The sequence below is a fragment of the Heterocephalus glaber genome, unplaced genomic scaffold (genome assembly GCF_053883595.1).
Source record: "Heterocephalus glaber isolate CG9 unplaced genomic scaffold, H.glaber_assembly_v1.0 deba00001452, whole genome shotgun sequence".
In the NCBI taxonomy this organism is placed as follows: domain Eukaryota; kingdom Metazoa; phylum Chordata; class Mammalia; order Rodentia; family Bathyergidae; genus Heterocephalus; species Heterocephalus glaber.
The window spans coordinates 24,188,242-24,203,416 of NW_028258302.1; the positions used below are offsets into that span (position 1 = coordinate 24,188,242).

Here is a 15,175-nt window from a genome sequence, read left to right on the forward strand (position 1 = left end):
TTGGATTGAATCCTCTAGAAATTGTGAGCCAAATAAACCTCTCCTTTTAAAAAAAGAGCAGGGGAGGGGAAATTTGAAAGAGGGTGCTATCTCTCTTTGTGCGAGTGGTATACAAATCTTTCTGCCTGTATCCTGAGTCTAAAGCTGTAACAGGCTCTGGGCAGAAGACTTTCCCAGGAAGATCTAAATTGTCTCCACTCCACTCCTCCTCTCTTCCTAAGAGGGTGGTAAAGGGAGACCTGGGTACATGGTGATTCCTACCCGGGAATCCTGAATTATGACTTAATTAGTAATAAAAACTCATTGGAGCTCTAATACATACATGCCTATACTCCCAGTTATTTAGGGGGCTGAAGCAGGACAACTCCAAGTTCAACACTAGCATGAGCAATTTAAAAGGAGCTGAGAGTGTAGCTCAGTAACAGTGCTCCAGCACTGCAAAGAACAACTATACATGTGTAAATGTATATGCCTGTAAACTGTCTCTGACTGCTTTTCATACCAGTGCTTATAACTGTAACAGAGCAAAGCAACCACTCTCCTATTTGCTGTCTCTAAGAAGTTGATTACTCTGGGAACCTCATGTGAAAAGATCACACAGTATGTCCATCTGTATTATCTTACTGTATTTAGCATCCTGTGTCAAGTTCCCAAATGCTGTAGCATTTGTTAGAACTTCCTTTCTAAGGCAAACACATTATCTGGCAAACATTCTCTTTACCATTCATCGGTCATGGATTTGTTTGACTATAGTGATTTGGGAGAGTGGGGATGCTAGAGATTGAACCTAGTGTGGCCTCAGATTTCTTTTTCACAGGGAAAACTACTGTTTGTTTTTGGTACTGGGGATGAAACTTGGAACCTTGCCCTTGCAAGGCAGGCAGCGGCACCACTAAGCTAAATCCCTGGCCCGGAAAACTACTGATTTTAATTAAAAAGGAATTAAGAGGGCCGGACATTTAGCTCAGTGGTTCTGCCACCTGCCTCATAAGCACAAGGTCCTGAGTTCGATCCCTGGGACAAAAAAAAAAAAAAAAGAAGAATTAAGAAAACTTGACGACTGAGAATACACAATCTGATCTAGCAAGGGCCAGGGATTTAGCTCAGTGGTTCCACTGCCTGCCTGGCAAGCAAAACTTTGATCCCCGGTACCCCCCAAAAATCTAGATCTAGCATTGCTATCAAGTCTCCTCACAGCACACCACTCTGCATCTAGATAGTGTGCTTTTATCTTTGCTTTTACCCTTTCCTCTCTGTTCAGCCCAAGTTCACTCTACAAAGCTAGTTCTTCCCTTATTCCTTCAACCTTCCTTCTCAAATAAACTTTTGACATCATTTAAAAAAAAAAACAAAACTAGATCCATCAATCTGACTTTAAATTCATAGGAAGTTCTCAGATTTATATACATGAAAGCTTGATAACTACAACTTGGGAAAAGCCATTTGTGTTCAGTAAAGCCCCAAATGTTAAAATTCTTCAGAACCACCACAGAAACCATTATTACTTTGAGGTGGAGGAGGGGATTGTTTTTCACACATTATCTCACACCAAAATATTTACTAACTTTTAACAAAAGGATAATCCTCAACTGATGAACAAACTTTTTTTTTCCATTAACTTTATTGGTACATTTTAGGTACAGTACAGTTACATTCATCATTGGGATCTTGTACCTTTACATGATGTAATCAACAAATTTTTGAAAAGACTGCTCATTTGTAAGAAAAAAATTCCAAAGATTTTGTGATCAATAGATCCTATTCCAAGAATCAAAAATTATAGTGCAAAAAAAAATTGTGCATGAACACAGAAATTATGATGACCATAAATATTTGGACATTTGTATTCACAATAATTGATGAAAATTCCATAAATATGTCTAATTTACTTTTCTGGGAAGAGCTCAAGAATAACTGTAAATACAATAACAATGATCCACATTACCATTTCTTAAAATAATGGCAGTCACTGAGTATGGTGACACATACCTATAACACCAGCACTCAGGGAGACTGAGACAGGAAGTTAGTTCAAACCTACCCTGGAAAACTTAGCAAGACAATATTTAAAAGGGGGGGGGGGCGCAGGGATTTATTTCAGTGGTTCCGCTGCCTGCCTCGAAAGCGCAAGGTCCCATGTTCAATCCCCTGTACCAAAAAACAAAAAAAAGACAACAAAAAGGGGAGGGCCTTGAAGGTAGCTTGGTCCAAAGTCCCTGGGTTCAAACCCCAGTGTCACCAAAAAGAGGTGGGGAGACAAGAAACTCTGGAATACATTCACCCTCCCAAGTGCTGGGATTACAGCATGCACCATCACGCCCAGCCTAATACTATACATTGCGAAATTTTCATAGAACATGCTCTATGCTATGAGAATGAGTTATAATAGTTTCTCAAATTAAAAATACTTTTAGAAATCTTATAGCCTGACCCCAAGTCATGACAGAAATTAAATGTATCCTTTATAACAGCACAGTTTGTAATGGCTAAATCTTGGAAGCAGCACAAATGCCCATCAATCAATGAACAGATAAAGAAGATGTGGGGCTGGGGATTTAGCTCAGTAGTTCCGTCGCCTGCTTCCCAAGCACAAGGTCCCAAGTTCGAACCCTGGTACCAAAAAAAAAAAAAAAAAAACCCTGAGAAAATTCTTTGGGCCAGGGATTTAGCTCAGTGGTTTTGCAGCCTGCTGCGCAAGCGCAAGGACCTGAGTTCAATCCCGGGCACCAAAAAAAAAAAAAAAAAAGTAGGTTTAAAGAAGATGTGGGTTTTTTATACAATGGAGTACTACTCTGACATAAAGAAGGATAAATGAGCCATTTCTAAAAGGTAAATGGATGCACCTTGAGACCACACTCTTAAGTGAAATAAATCAGATACATGTGTTCAAATATCACATGGTTTCTCTGGCGTGAGGAAATAAGGACCAAAATGTGTAACAGATATTGTGAAATAGGAAGAAAATGTTCAAATGGAAAGAGAAACTGGGCAAGGAGGATCATTGCATGTTCGAGGCCATCCTGGGCTACATAGTGAATTCAAGGCGAACTTGAACTACAGAGTGAGACCCTGTCTCAAAAAAACATACATACATACTAAGAAGCCTGATTCCCATTCACATGTATCATGGGAGTCTGGGATCCTTCTATCTCAGAAGAGATTTACAAACATGGAAATGAGAGGATCAGAAAAAGCTGTATTGGAACATAGATAAATCCTCAGTTTTAAACTATATGACAGGGCTGGGGATTTAGCTCAGTGGTTCTGGCACCTGCCTCGCAAGCACAAGGTCCTGAGTTCGATCCCCAGTACCAAAAATAAATAAACTATATGACAGAGGTATGTTCGTGGTGTGTACATACATACAACAAATCGCAGCTCTGCAGTAGTCAAAAGGAGCATCCAGATCTTAGTTTCTAAATTGCTATAGGGCTTTCTGGAGAAATGGACTGGGACAGAGAAAGTACTTTATTGCATCATAAATAAATACTTAAACAATGATAGAGACACAGAATCTAGTTAGCCTCTCTCTTTCCTTCTCCCCACCTGCTCTTCAGCTCCTAGGATGAAGCAGCTTCCACTGGTCAATTCCCAGGATGATTCGCGTATCAAAATAAACACTACATTAAAACCCCTAGAAAAAAATAGGCAAAATAAATCTGTTATTTCAAATAAGTCTTTACAGAGGAAGAAAGGAAGGGTAAGAGGGAAAGAGTCTGAGAGGTACCAGCCTACAGGAGAAAAACTGCAGAACCATCACAGGAATGGATAATTACCATTTCAACAATCACAGTGGTGTGTACCACAGCCAAGAGTTACCAATAAACTCAGTGCTTTAGCACATGCCTGTAACCCCAACACTACTGCAGGCTGAGGCAGTAAGATCAAAACTTTTAGCTGAGCCTGGGAAACTAGTGACTGGTGTATCAAATCCCATCTTCTCAAAGAAAAGACCTTTTCACCTCCACCTCCACAGTACTGCCCCTCCTTTGCTTTACTTTTTGTCAACACTCATTGATTATATGGTTGTTGGGGCTCTGAAAGAGAGGTACTTGAGATTCATTCACTATTTTGTCTACTTTTGTGAATTTTCCAAATTTCCCCTCCCTCCCTCCCTCATTCTTTCTTTCTTGGACCTTGTGCTTCCCAGGCAGTCCAGGCTGGCCCTAAACTCACTATGTGCCCCAGATGACCTCAAATTCACAGGGATCCCAACTCCCTCAGTCTCCAGAGTGCTGGGAATTACAGGCATGCACCATCACACCTGGAAAATGTAGTTTCTTAGATAAAATAAGAGTATGTATGTTGGGCTGGGTATGTAGCTCAGCGGCACCACGCCTGCCTGGCATGTGCAAGGTCCTGAGTTCAATTCCTGGTACCAGAGAAAAGAAAAAGGAAGAGTATGTATGTCTCATAGGTATAAATCAAAAGAAAGTGATGATGAATGTAAACAAATATTACTGAGTCAAACAATTTTAAGAATCAAAGAAACTGCCAGGCGTCGTGGTGCATACCTGTGATCCCAGCACACAGGAGGCTGAGGCGGGGGAATTGCAACTAGTTGAGGCCAGCCTGCGTTACATAGTGCGTTCAAGGCCAGCTTGAACTACATAGCGAGACCCTGTCTCAAAAAAAAAAAAAAAAAAATCAAAGAAACTATAAATGAATTAAATATTTTAAAAATGCATAAACCAATCACAGTGGCACATGCCTATAATCCCTGATACTTGGGAGGCTGAGACAGGAGGATTGAAAGTTTGAGGCCAACCTGGGTAACTAACTTAGCAAGACTCTGTTTCAATATAAAAACAAAAAAGAGCTGGGAACATAGCTCAGCTATAGGGCACCTCTAGATTCAATCTCCAGGACCACACATTCACAAATCATGATGGATTATAATATCTGCAAATATGGTACAAATTTAAAAATCAAAATCAATGCAAAGTTTTTTCTCTAGTGTGAGAAACCGAAAGTGGAAATAAGGACTAAAATGGGAAGAATATGTTCAATTTGGAAGGGGAACAAGGGAGGCGGAGGGAGAAAGTAAGGAAGGGACAAGAAAAACAAAAAAGTGAAAATGGAAGGAAAAAATAGAAATAAAACTTTTGTACATAGGGAGGGGAGGGAGGTTTGAGGGGAGGGGGGAATGGGAAAAAAAGAGGCAGGAGGTATCATGTAGAGGTACAAATTCCCTACGATGAGTATATTATCATTATGTATATTTAAAATGTACCCAAAAATGTTTTGTTTTGTTTTGTTTTGTTTGAGACAGGGTCTCACTCTGTAATTCAGGCTGGCCTAGAACTCACTATGTAGGCCAGGCTGGCCTCGAACTATGGCAATCCTCCTGCCTCAAAAAATGTTTTGTTATAAATAAAGAAATAGCAAAATCAATGTAAGGTATAATTAGAAAATGTTCATATTATCCAGGTAAGGTGGTACATAACTGTAGCCCCAGAACTCAGGAGGCTGAGGCAGTTGGGATCGTCACTGAGTTTGAGGCCAGCCTGGGCTGCACAGTGAGTTCAAGACCAGCCTAGACTACACACTGAGACCTTGTTTAAAAAAAAAAAAACACCAAGAGGGGCATGGTAGCACACGCCTGTAATCCTAGCAATCAAGGCTGAGGCAGGAGGATCAGCTGAGGCAAGAAGAGCACCATGAGTTCAAGGCCAGCCTAGACTACATAGTGAGTTCAAGGCTAGGCTAAACTACATAGTGAGACCCTGTCTCCAAAATAAATAAAGAAACAAATAAATAAATGTTCATATTGTTTGTCAACATCCTCAATGTCTATTACAAAGACAAAAAGTCATATACACATACTCCTAGAGTTTAATGCTGGACTAAAAATCTGCCACAGTATACAGGACAAAAATTAAAATGTTTCCTATTTGAATTTTTCCCAACTGGAACGGTTTCTTATATAATAATAATCCTTAAATATATCAGATCATTTCAATATTCAAAATGAAATAAAAAGTAGTCAAATCTATAAATTCACTAAATTTAAGATTTTTCAGAGCCATTCCACTGTGGGTTTTTTAGACACTTGAAATTTCCCACTTGCCAGGCAGGGACACATATAAGGGGAACAATCTGAATACAGTGTTGAAATATTTTCTACCAAAAACATCTTTTCACTGCAAAGCATATTTCCACACACTGAAAATCTGCGAGACAAAAAGGGCTGAGGATCTAGCTGAGTGCCACAGCACTTACCTAGCATGTGCAAGGCCCTGGGTTCAAGCCCCAGCACTACCATAAATACATATATACATACCAGGTAGATATCACTCAAAATTACATGGTCATTGTTTTTGTTTTGTTTTTAGTACCAAGGATCGAACTCCGGACCTTGTGCTTGCGAGGCAGGCGGCGGAACCCCAGCCCCATGGTTTTTAATAAAATCATTTAACATTCAGTTTCCACAGTAGAATATGCTGCTTTTACTCAAAATACAAGCAACTATTAGGCAAATAACAATAGTAAATAAAAACTAGATGGTACTTTTTGAGTTTCTTGTTCATTAGACACAATATTATATATCTGTTTCAAGGTTCTGAACAATATTTCAAGTCATACAACAATGAAACTCAGGTGCCTATACTCAAGGTATTTTCAGACTTCACTATTTACTACTGAATGGTTAACTACAGCTCAAACAGAAGTAATTTTTAAAAACAGTAGTGGTTAATGTTATAGCTCAATGGTCTGAGCACTTGCCTAGCACCTGTGAGTCCCAAGGTTTGCTCGTGAGAACCACAAAGTCAGGAGTCTGAAAGCAGAGGATCTAAGTTCAAGGTCAGCCTGAGCTACACATAGTGAATTCAAATCCAGCTTAAACCATAGTACACAGGGAAACTGTCTCAAAAGCAAAGGGAAAAACAAACAAAAAGGAAGGAGAAGGAAGGGAAGGAGAAGGAAGGGAAGGAGAAGAGGAAAGGGAAGAGGAAGGGAAAGGGAAGGGAGGAAGAAGGGAGGAGAGTAAATAATAGTAAAGAAATATACAGCTTCCAAGTAGATATGCTAGTTTTCATCGAATATTTCAATTTTTTTAATGTAAGCAACATGGCTAGGGATGTAGTTCAATGAGTACTTGTCTAGCATGTGCAGGGCCCTAGATCTGATCCCCAATGCTGCAAATAAACAAACATTTCAAAATAAGGGAAAAGTGAGACTTCGAAGACCATTTGGAAAAGCCTTCACTCACATTTCCACTATCTTTATAACTTCCACAAATGTTTTTCCAGAATATTAGAATTCAAAGAATTTAAAATGTCATATAAATCAAGCCTGAAACCTCTTCATAAACATACCAAATAACACAATCCCAAACAACCAAAAGTCTATAACGAAAGTAGCTAGAGAAAGGTACACTCTTGCTGGGGATGTAGCTCAGTGGTTCTGCCGCCTGCCTCAAAAGCACAAGGTCCTGAGTTTGATCCCCAGTACCAAAAAAAAAAAAAAAAAAAAAAGGTACACTCTAAAAAAAAAAAGTATACTCTACACAAGTCAAATGTTCCTTGCAATGACCCCATGTTCATTCTGCATTAATTTTAATACTATTTCGAGGTAAATGAGTCTTTGTGTTATTTTTAAAACATGCAAAAGCCTATCATGCAGATAGATACCCAAAATCATAATATTCAAAACCAGATGTCATTTCATAGAAACCGCCTAGTCTCAAAGAAATGATATAGGCATGATATAGGCTATCAAAGTCAAATTTGTTTAAGCTGAAAACTATCTCTATACAGCAAGTAAGGACAAGGAAATTCTTCCTCACTTCATATTGTATTCAAGAAGCAAAATATCTGACATATATGTGACATGACATGCAACACTTGTTCCAGCTATTTAAACTCAGGGAAACCATTATGATAACACTCAAAATTAGCAAAAACAAAATATAATTTTAAATGGGTCTCATTCTTTGACAAAATGTTTACATTAGGAGCTACCTCACTCAACCTTCTGAATAATGTTTAACCTAATCTGTAAAACTAGGGGTGGGGAATACATGGGAAGAATCTTACATGTGACTGACTTAAAATCTGAAAATAAGGCACACAGAATTTTTATATCTTTAAAAGGTTCTATTCATTTGCTCATTTTAATTCAAGGAGTTGCCCCTGCACACCTCTCTCACACAGCTAAGAGACAGCAACCAATTGTTGTGTAATTCCTCCCTTCCCCCTTCAACCCAGCTAACATACAAAGGAAAGGACTTTCTCTATTGTGCATCGGTAATGAATCTTTGTTAACTAAAACCTGATTCAGAAATAGTCCTCATTTTTTTTTAATTCACCATATGGAAAGCTGTGAAGAGAATGAACACAATAGATTATTATGCAAGAAGATAAACCCAATTTTTTAAAAATACTCTGATTATATTCTAAGGGTTTGTTCTTTCTTTGGCACTGAGGGAGAAAAGCCAAATCAGCAAACATCCTTCCTTCAGTCTATTGTCCGTCAAAAACACTGATCAAAATATACGTTGAAAAAATTGACTCTAAGCTTTTCTTTCCTTTAAAAGGTCTCTAAGCTGCCCTGCCCCACAGCTGTCTGGTCTAATCTGTTTTGTTTTTTTTAATCCAAATACTTAGTGCAAAAGCCTAATCACTATTAAGCGAACATTCATCTTGAAAACGTTTTATATAATGTATTCCCAGTGTACCCCTCTTAATCCTGTAAAACAGTTATTAGTTAATGTTGTAATCAGCTAGGGAAAAGGGTAGAAGTAGGCACTCAAGCTTCATTTTTAATAGAGGTATTGCATGGTTTTTTCATTCTGATTTCTACAAGACATCAGAGGTGAATACCATTACATTTTCTAGCAGAGTCATCATTCTGGTATAGCTACCTTTTCATTTCTTTTATTTATTCAGATTTTCCATTCAAGTAGCAATCACACATTTTACAAAACATATTCCACAACAGGGATTTAAAAAGGCTGGTGCACTTAGCCCCACTGCTGGATCAGCAAGAACGTTTCTTTTAGGTGCAGAAAAATACACAAGAAACCAGAAATAAAGATGGGGGAGGGTGTGGGAATCAAAAGGTCAGGGGTGAAGGGAAGATGTTTGTTGTATACATCTGTACGTTATTTTTAAACATACTACCTATTCAAATAACAAAGTAAACTCGTTTAAAAATGAAACAAGTCGCCTTTAAAATAATGGAGTTTGAGGGACACAAGGCCTGCTTAGTTCCAAAATAACCTGCTTCTAACAGCAGCATCTGCTTTTGGTCTCCAATAGGTAAAATACGCCTTTAAATGCAGCCGTGAGCGATGTGCCAGCTAAGCCCTTTTCAATACTGCACTGTTCCTCCAGACTGCCGCTCTCCTTCCACAGCAGCTCGAATCCTCGCCTCCCCCCTCCTCGCATTCTGAGATCTGCTCTGCTGATTCCCACATAAAGTGGGTCCTGGCCGCCATTTTAGAAAGTCATTCACACGATCCGGACCGCAGCACCATCCTCTTCAAAATCTCCCAAAACTGGCCTGGACGATTTCCTGGCTCCTTCCTTATGCCCTCATTTTGCAGAGGGGTCAAACTCCCCGCCAGAGGCAAGCAGTGTCTCTGGAATCTGCATAATGGGAAGTGACACGTCTAGCCACATAACAGAGGAGAGAGCGAATGCTGCAATGCACGTGTTAACACGTCGGGACATACGAATTTCCCAGGCAGAGACTGACAGAGAAAGTCCACAAGGAGATCAAAGTGAGCACATCTCAGTGGGTTTTCCACTCCAATAATCTGAGCCTAAATGATTTTCCACCAAAACACTGAAGATACCGGGGGAGAGGGCGAGGGGCAGGCGAGGGGTGGAGCAGCGCCAGGAAAGTTCCCATCTGCTTCCCGATTCAGCCCGCAGTCTCCCCTCCAACCTGGCGCACGGAGGCAAATCGGGTGCTCCCGACCTCCCTCCCGCCCATTTCTCAGGCACAACGTAGTAAACACCGGAGTCCCGGGAAGCGCGCACCTCCCCCGGACCCGCCGAGGGCGGCTTAGCAGGTTATGAATGGTCTCTCTATGCCCGGCTTCTTTTCACACGCGGACACGCGCACACGCGCGCTCCGGAGGCGAAGATTTAATACCCGGGTAACAGCCGCCACCAACCGACCGGTGGGCCTCCCTCCTTCCACAGGACAAGAGTCCCGCGGCCGCTGCGTCCATTTCCCCATCCTAGCGGCCCCACAGCAGCGATGCAACCCATTTTTCCCATGGTGACTCACTAATAAGGACACTCCGTAATTCCCTCACTCACTAGGTAAGAGGAATCAAGAGCCAACCGAATTTGGAGCTTTTCAGGGTCTTGACTATCTACAAAACGAAGATTTTGAGGACGATCGCAGATTTGCTAAGGTCCCTCTCATTGTGCGCCAAGTCTAAAGTTCGTTTTAAAATAGTCAGGGATCCTGAGACCTCTTGCCAGTTACGGTACAGGCATTTCACAAAGAAAACAAGAGCTAAATACCACTAGATGAATAAGACATATCGACAGCAACATTTATTCCTAAATTTACCAGGCAAAATATATTCAGGGAAGCTGAAAACAGCTATATCCAGTCCTGACTGTCTTGCATAAACCGAATTTGAAGGTAGAGAACATCGCTTTTCTAAAGGCTGTAGGGTCGCCTTCCCAGCGGGCTCGGGCTCCGTCGGCCACCCGGAGACCCGGCAGGCTCAGGGCGAAAAGCGCCCCAACAAGCGCAGTAACTCAACTCTAGGCGTCCTCCTCCACCCAGCCCAGCACACACGCAAGCACCCGCCACTGCCACCTTGCGCGGTGCCCCGAGAGGCCCGGGGTCCGGGGCCCCTTTCCACCTCCGGCCTCCCGCGTCACCTACCGAGGCTCGGGCTTCCCCTAGTCCCGCCCCACCCCGCTGCGAGGCCGGCATTTCGAGCGCGGGAGCTGCAGCAGGACCTGGACGCGCCGGGCCGGGGCTGTTAGGCGGGCTTCGGTCCCGGCCCGGCCGCTCGGAGCGGGAAGCAGGGCTCAAGGATGGGGCCACGGCGAGCTCGACGAGAGCTCGGCTGGGAAAGCGAGGGCGCCTGGTCTCCTTCCCCGCGACGATAAGGTGGCAAACGACACCCGGGGCAGGGGTCTGGGCACAGCGCGCCGTCCCCCGGTCTGTCTGGGTCCCCGCGCCGGCTCGGGTGGCGGTCGTCAACGGGCCGGCGGGAGGCGGCGGACGGCGAGCCGGGGCCTCGAGGCGCGCACTCACCGTTTGAAGTGCTCGATGATCTTCTCCTCCCGTACGTTTTCCGGTAAGTTGCCCACCCAGAGGTGCCTAGTTTCCCGGACCATGCTGGGTGGCGTGCCGGCGACCGCGCTGGCCGGCTCTCCTTCGCCGGCTCCGAGCGAGGCCGTCAGCGCCGGGAGGCGGGCGCCGGGGCGGCGGCGGCGGCGGCTGCGGCGGTGGCGTCGGCAGCGGCGGCGGCTCCTCCGGCTCCCCCGTGTGCAGAGACCATCCCTCTCCCCCAGGTTCCGACTCTCCGGCCTCGCAGCTCCGCTCTGCAGCCACCACACACCCGAAGCCGACCCTCGCGCTCCGGCGGCGCATGCGCGCGGGCGGCGACGGGCGGGGGGAGCGGGAGGAGGGGCGAGCGGGACCCGGGCGGCAGCGACGACGACGGAGCTGGCGCTGTGGCGGCCGGACGCTTCCCACCGGCGCGCGCGGCCCGCCTCCCGCCGCCTGGCCGCCGCCCCCTCGCCGCGGGCGCGCGCGCGTTCGTCCACCCACCCTCCGTGGCCGGGACGCCGAGTTCCTCACAGCTGGCGCGCAGGCTCGCGGGGCCGAACGGGGGCGGGGGCGGGGGCGGGGGCGGGGGCGGAACGAGGCCGGGAAGCGACACTCGCGCACTCGGCTCAAGTGCGCAGGCGCGCCGCCGTGCGGGAGGTCGGCCTCTCCGCGGCTGCTGGTCAGGACCTTGCGCTGCAGATTTCAGCCGGTAGTGTAGGCGTCCTCGGCGCCAGCCTGGAGAGAGGAAAACAGAGAAATGGGATTGGTTTCCACAGAGCTAGAGTCAACGCGGCTGCCCAGACCCCTCTCCCAAAAGCAAGAATCCCGTCCTAGGTTACTCTGAGGCCTGCCTTTGGCCTTTGCCGGGCCCTTGGATCCCCGCCTGCTTGGGAAAGTGGTCGGGATAAGGCCGCCCTTCTCACCGCCCAGCTAAGCAGTGACGGCTTCAGAGACCCATCCCTCCGAAGAATCATTGGCTTGTAACATGAAGCAACGCTTCTATATGGGATCTTGCGAAACCTTTTGCAAAGATATCCTTGGTATCCTTACAGTATACAAGGAATAAAACAAACAGTTATGAATCCAACACTGTTCCCTTCAGAACAGTATCATAATTTAACAATTCATGTAGCAGAGGAAAGAATCAGATAGCCAACCTTTTTTAGGCCTAAGGGTGTTTTAAACCAGCAGTTGAACTTTTACACAAAGACCAGTTCACTGAAACTTGGGGAAAATCCACAAAGTTAGAGCAAATGTACTGAATACAGGAAAATCGAGTTAATTGAAACAGCAATTAAATTTTCTTTTCCTTTTTTTATCCTTAGAAATAATAGAACTGTGGTGTTTCAGGAACGGTAGAGTTTATCTGGTCTTAGTCATTGTTTCTAAATACAAGCCGGCTTATTGTCAAACTACACTATTTTGAATATTACCATAACCAACAGCACTATGATCTATCACTTGTGCATAATTGTTCTTGTTCCACCGAGGATAAAATACCACGGTGGGTTTGTTCGTTTGCCATATAGCCTAAAGTTTCTTTTCTTTCTTTTTTTTTTTTTTTTTTTGGACCCGTGATCGAACTCAGGTCCTTGCGCTTACGGGGCAGGCGGTGGAACCAGTGAGCTAAATCCCCAGCCCACAGCCTAAAGTTTCTTAATGAGTAAGTCAAAAAAGTATAAAACTACCACAGCAACGTTACACTAAACTTTCTTGTATTTGGCTTAACAGTCTATACTCAATCTAATAAACTTGATCTAGCAGTTCTGGTCAAGTAAATCTCCCCTCCTCTCAGAACATTCAGTAGGCTAACCAAGCCCTTTAATTGCACAGTTGAAACAATTTCAGTTCAAAATTTGCTAACTCGGGCTAACATTAGTGTCTTGGTTGGCATTTTTACATTGAATTGATTTTTGAAATTTTGGCAGATTACTTGTAAGATGTCCAGATTTTATCTTGGTAATTTAATTGGTTTATTTTCTATACTATTTTGTCCACTTGTGTTATATTTCAATACTTTCACTTGTTTTCTTTTTCTTTTTCTTTTTTTTTCCTTTTTCTTTTTTTACTGTTTTGGAAACTTCAGTAAGACAGAAACTATTACTATGATTGTTTTGTTTTTGTGGCACGGGAGATTGAACCCAGTGTAAGTACTATACTCTACCAGTGAGTTACACCTTCAGACTTTATTTTTGAGACAGGGTCTGATTAAATTGCCCAGGTTTATCTTGAATTTGAGATTTTCTTGCCTCAGTCTCCCAAGTAGCTGGGATTATAGGCATGCAACCACACCTAACTCATTGTTAGTATTTTAAAATTCATTCATAATTTAAAGTATCTAGTGGCACCTCGGGGTTTTTTGTTGTTGTTTTGGTTTGGTTTGGTTTTTTGTCCTCATGAAAGTCAGTCATAAAATAAAATGGAAATTATTGTTTTTGAAAATAGCACAAGAATAAAGAGACCCAACCCAAAAATAAAAACATGACCTGGCTGGGGTGGAATAGCATGATAGTCCCAGTTTACTGGTCGGCCGAGGCAGAAGGATCACTTAAGCCCTGGAGTTCAAGCCCAAAGCAGTCTGGGCAACATACAAGATGCCCACAATCTCAAATTTTTAATTAAATAAATGAATATTTTGTAGCTCTATTTCTTTCTGTATAAGAAAGATATTGGACTGAGAATATAGCTTAGTGGTAGAGCATTTCCCTAGCAAGAGAAGAGGGCCTGGGTTCAATCTCCAGCACCACAAATAAAATAAAATTCACCTCCCTGCTTAACAAACAAAAACATGTTTTCCTACTACATTTTTCTCCTGGATTGGCCTGAAGGTTTTGTTACAGCAGTGGAGTTTCCCCACGTAACAACAACAAAAAAAAGCAAAGTATGTACTTAGTTCCTTGCTTTTATTTTTTTTTCTGACATTTTATATTCCAAAAGGTCTTAATCACAACACAGCTGATAAGTACATGCCCTTTGCACATCCCCAAATCAAGCGTCTGATTGTATCAGTGTCTCAGCAGTTTTCTTTTTGTCTGGCAATGCAACAGGAAACACTAGGAATACTTTTCTCTATTTCTATCCGGTTACAAGAGCAAAATTTCTTCATAAGCATGTATCTTTCTGTATTTTCTTTTTTGTTGTTTTTTTCTTTTGTTTTTGTCTGGTACCGGGGATCAAACTTGGGACCTCGCGCTTGCAAGGAAGGCACTGGAACCACTGAGCTAAATCCCCGGCCCTCTTTCTGTATTTTCAATAGAAAAGAAAAGAAAAAACAAAGAGGAGGAAAAAACCAAGTAGGTAACCCACTCCGTTATTCTCTTATTTTTAACAATAATTGATGTCATTGAAAAAGATCAAAAAGTAGACTGTGAGTTATCTATAATAGATGGTGAAGTGAATTTCCTCATTTGAATATTAAAAAGAATTCAGAAAGGTGACATAAAAGCAGAGCCAGTTGCAAAGGGGAATTAAAATAGATTTGTTTCTAATCAAGCCTTATTTTCACACTGTGCGGAGCTGTAGTTAGCATGCTAGGCATGCTCAAAGAGTTCAGTCATGCGTAATGGGAGCTCAGATGGGGAAAGCATCTGAGCCTCAACATCAAGCTTTGAATGCTAACATGGCAACTAGAGCAGATAAATTAATATCGCCATTTAAATGGGAGGACAGTATTTACCAGATATTGAACAAGGATTTGGTTACAAATTGGGTCTCAAACTATTAAAACTGTTTCATAAGAAAACATATACTTAAATATAAGCATTTCTTCTAAAGGCATCATATAGAAATATATTAGCTAGCCCTAAAATGACCGTAGCCCCAACCACTTGAGAACCTGAAAATACTAATTCCTTTTGTTACTATCAGGGACCCCCCAAAAAAAAACCCAAGTAGAAAATAGACAACACCACTATGGTTTTTT

General features: G+C 42.9%; 1 protein-coding gene across 4 annotated transcripts in view; it reads right to left on the reverse strand.

Annotated features, from left to right (window-relative positions):
* The window catches only part of Spen (spen family transcriptional repressor), an 85,826-nt gene extending 74,141 nt beyond the window's left edge, over nt 1–11,685 (reverse strand). Inside the window, exon 1 of one of the 4 annotated variants that reach the window (XM_087215736.1) lies at nt 11,236–11,685. In XM_087215736.1, the coding sequence (XP_087071862.1) occupies nt 11,236–11,318 (83 nt within the window). In that variant the 5' untranslated portion in view covers nt 11,319–11,685. Of the gene's footprint in view, nt 1–3,546; nt 4,068–11,235 lie in introns of those variants that run through there. The other 3 variants (XM_087215734.1, XM_004850347.4, XM_087215735.1) reach the window with 3 other exon arrangements.
* Nucleotides 11,686–15,175: the final 3,490 nt, after the last annotated feature.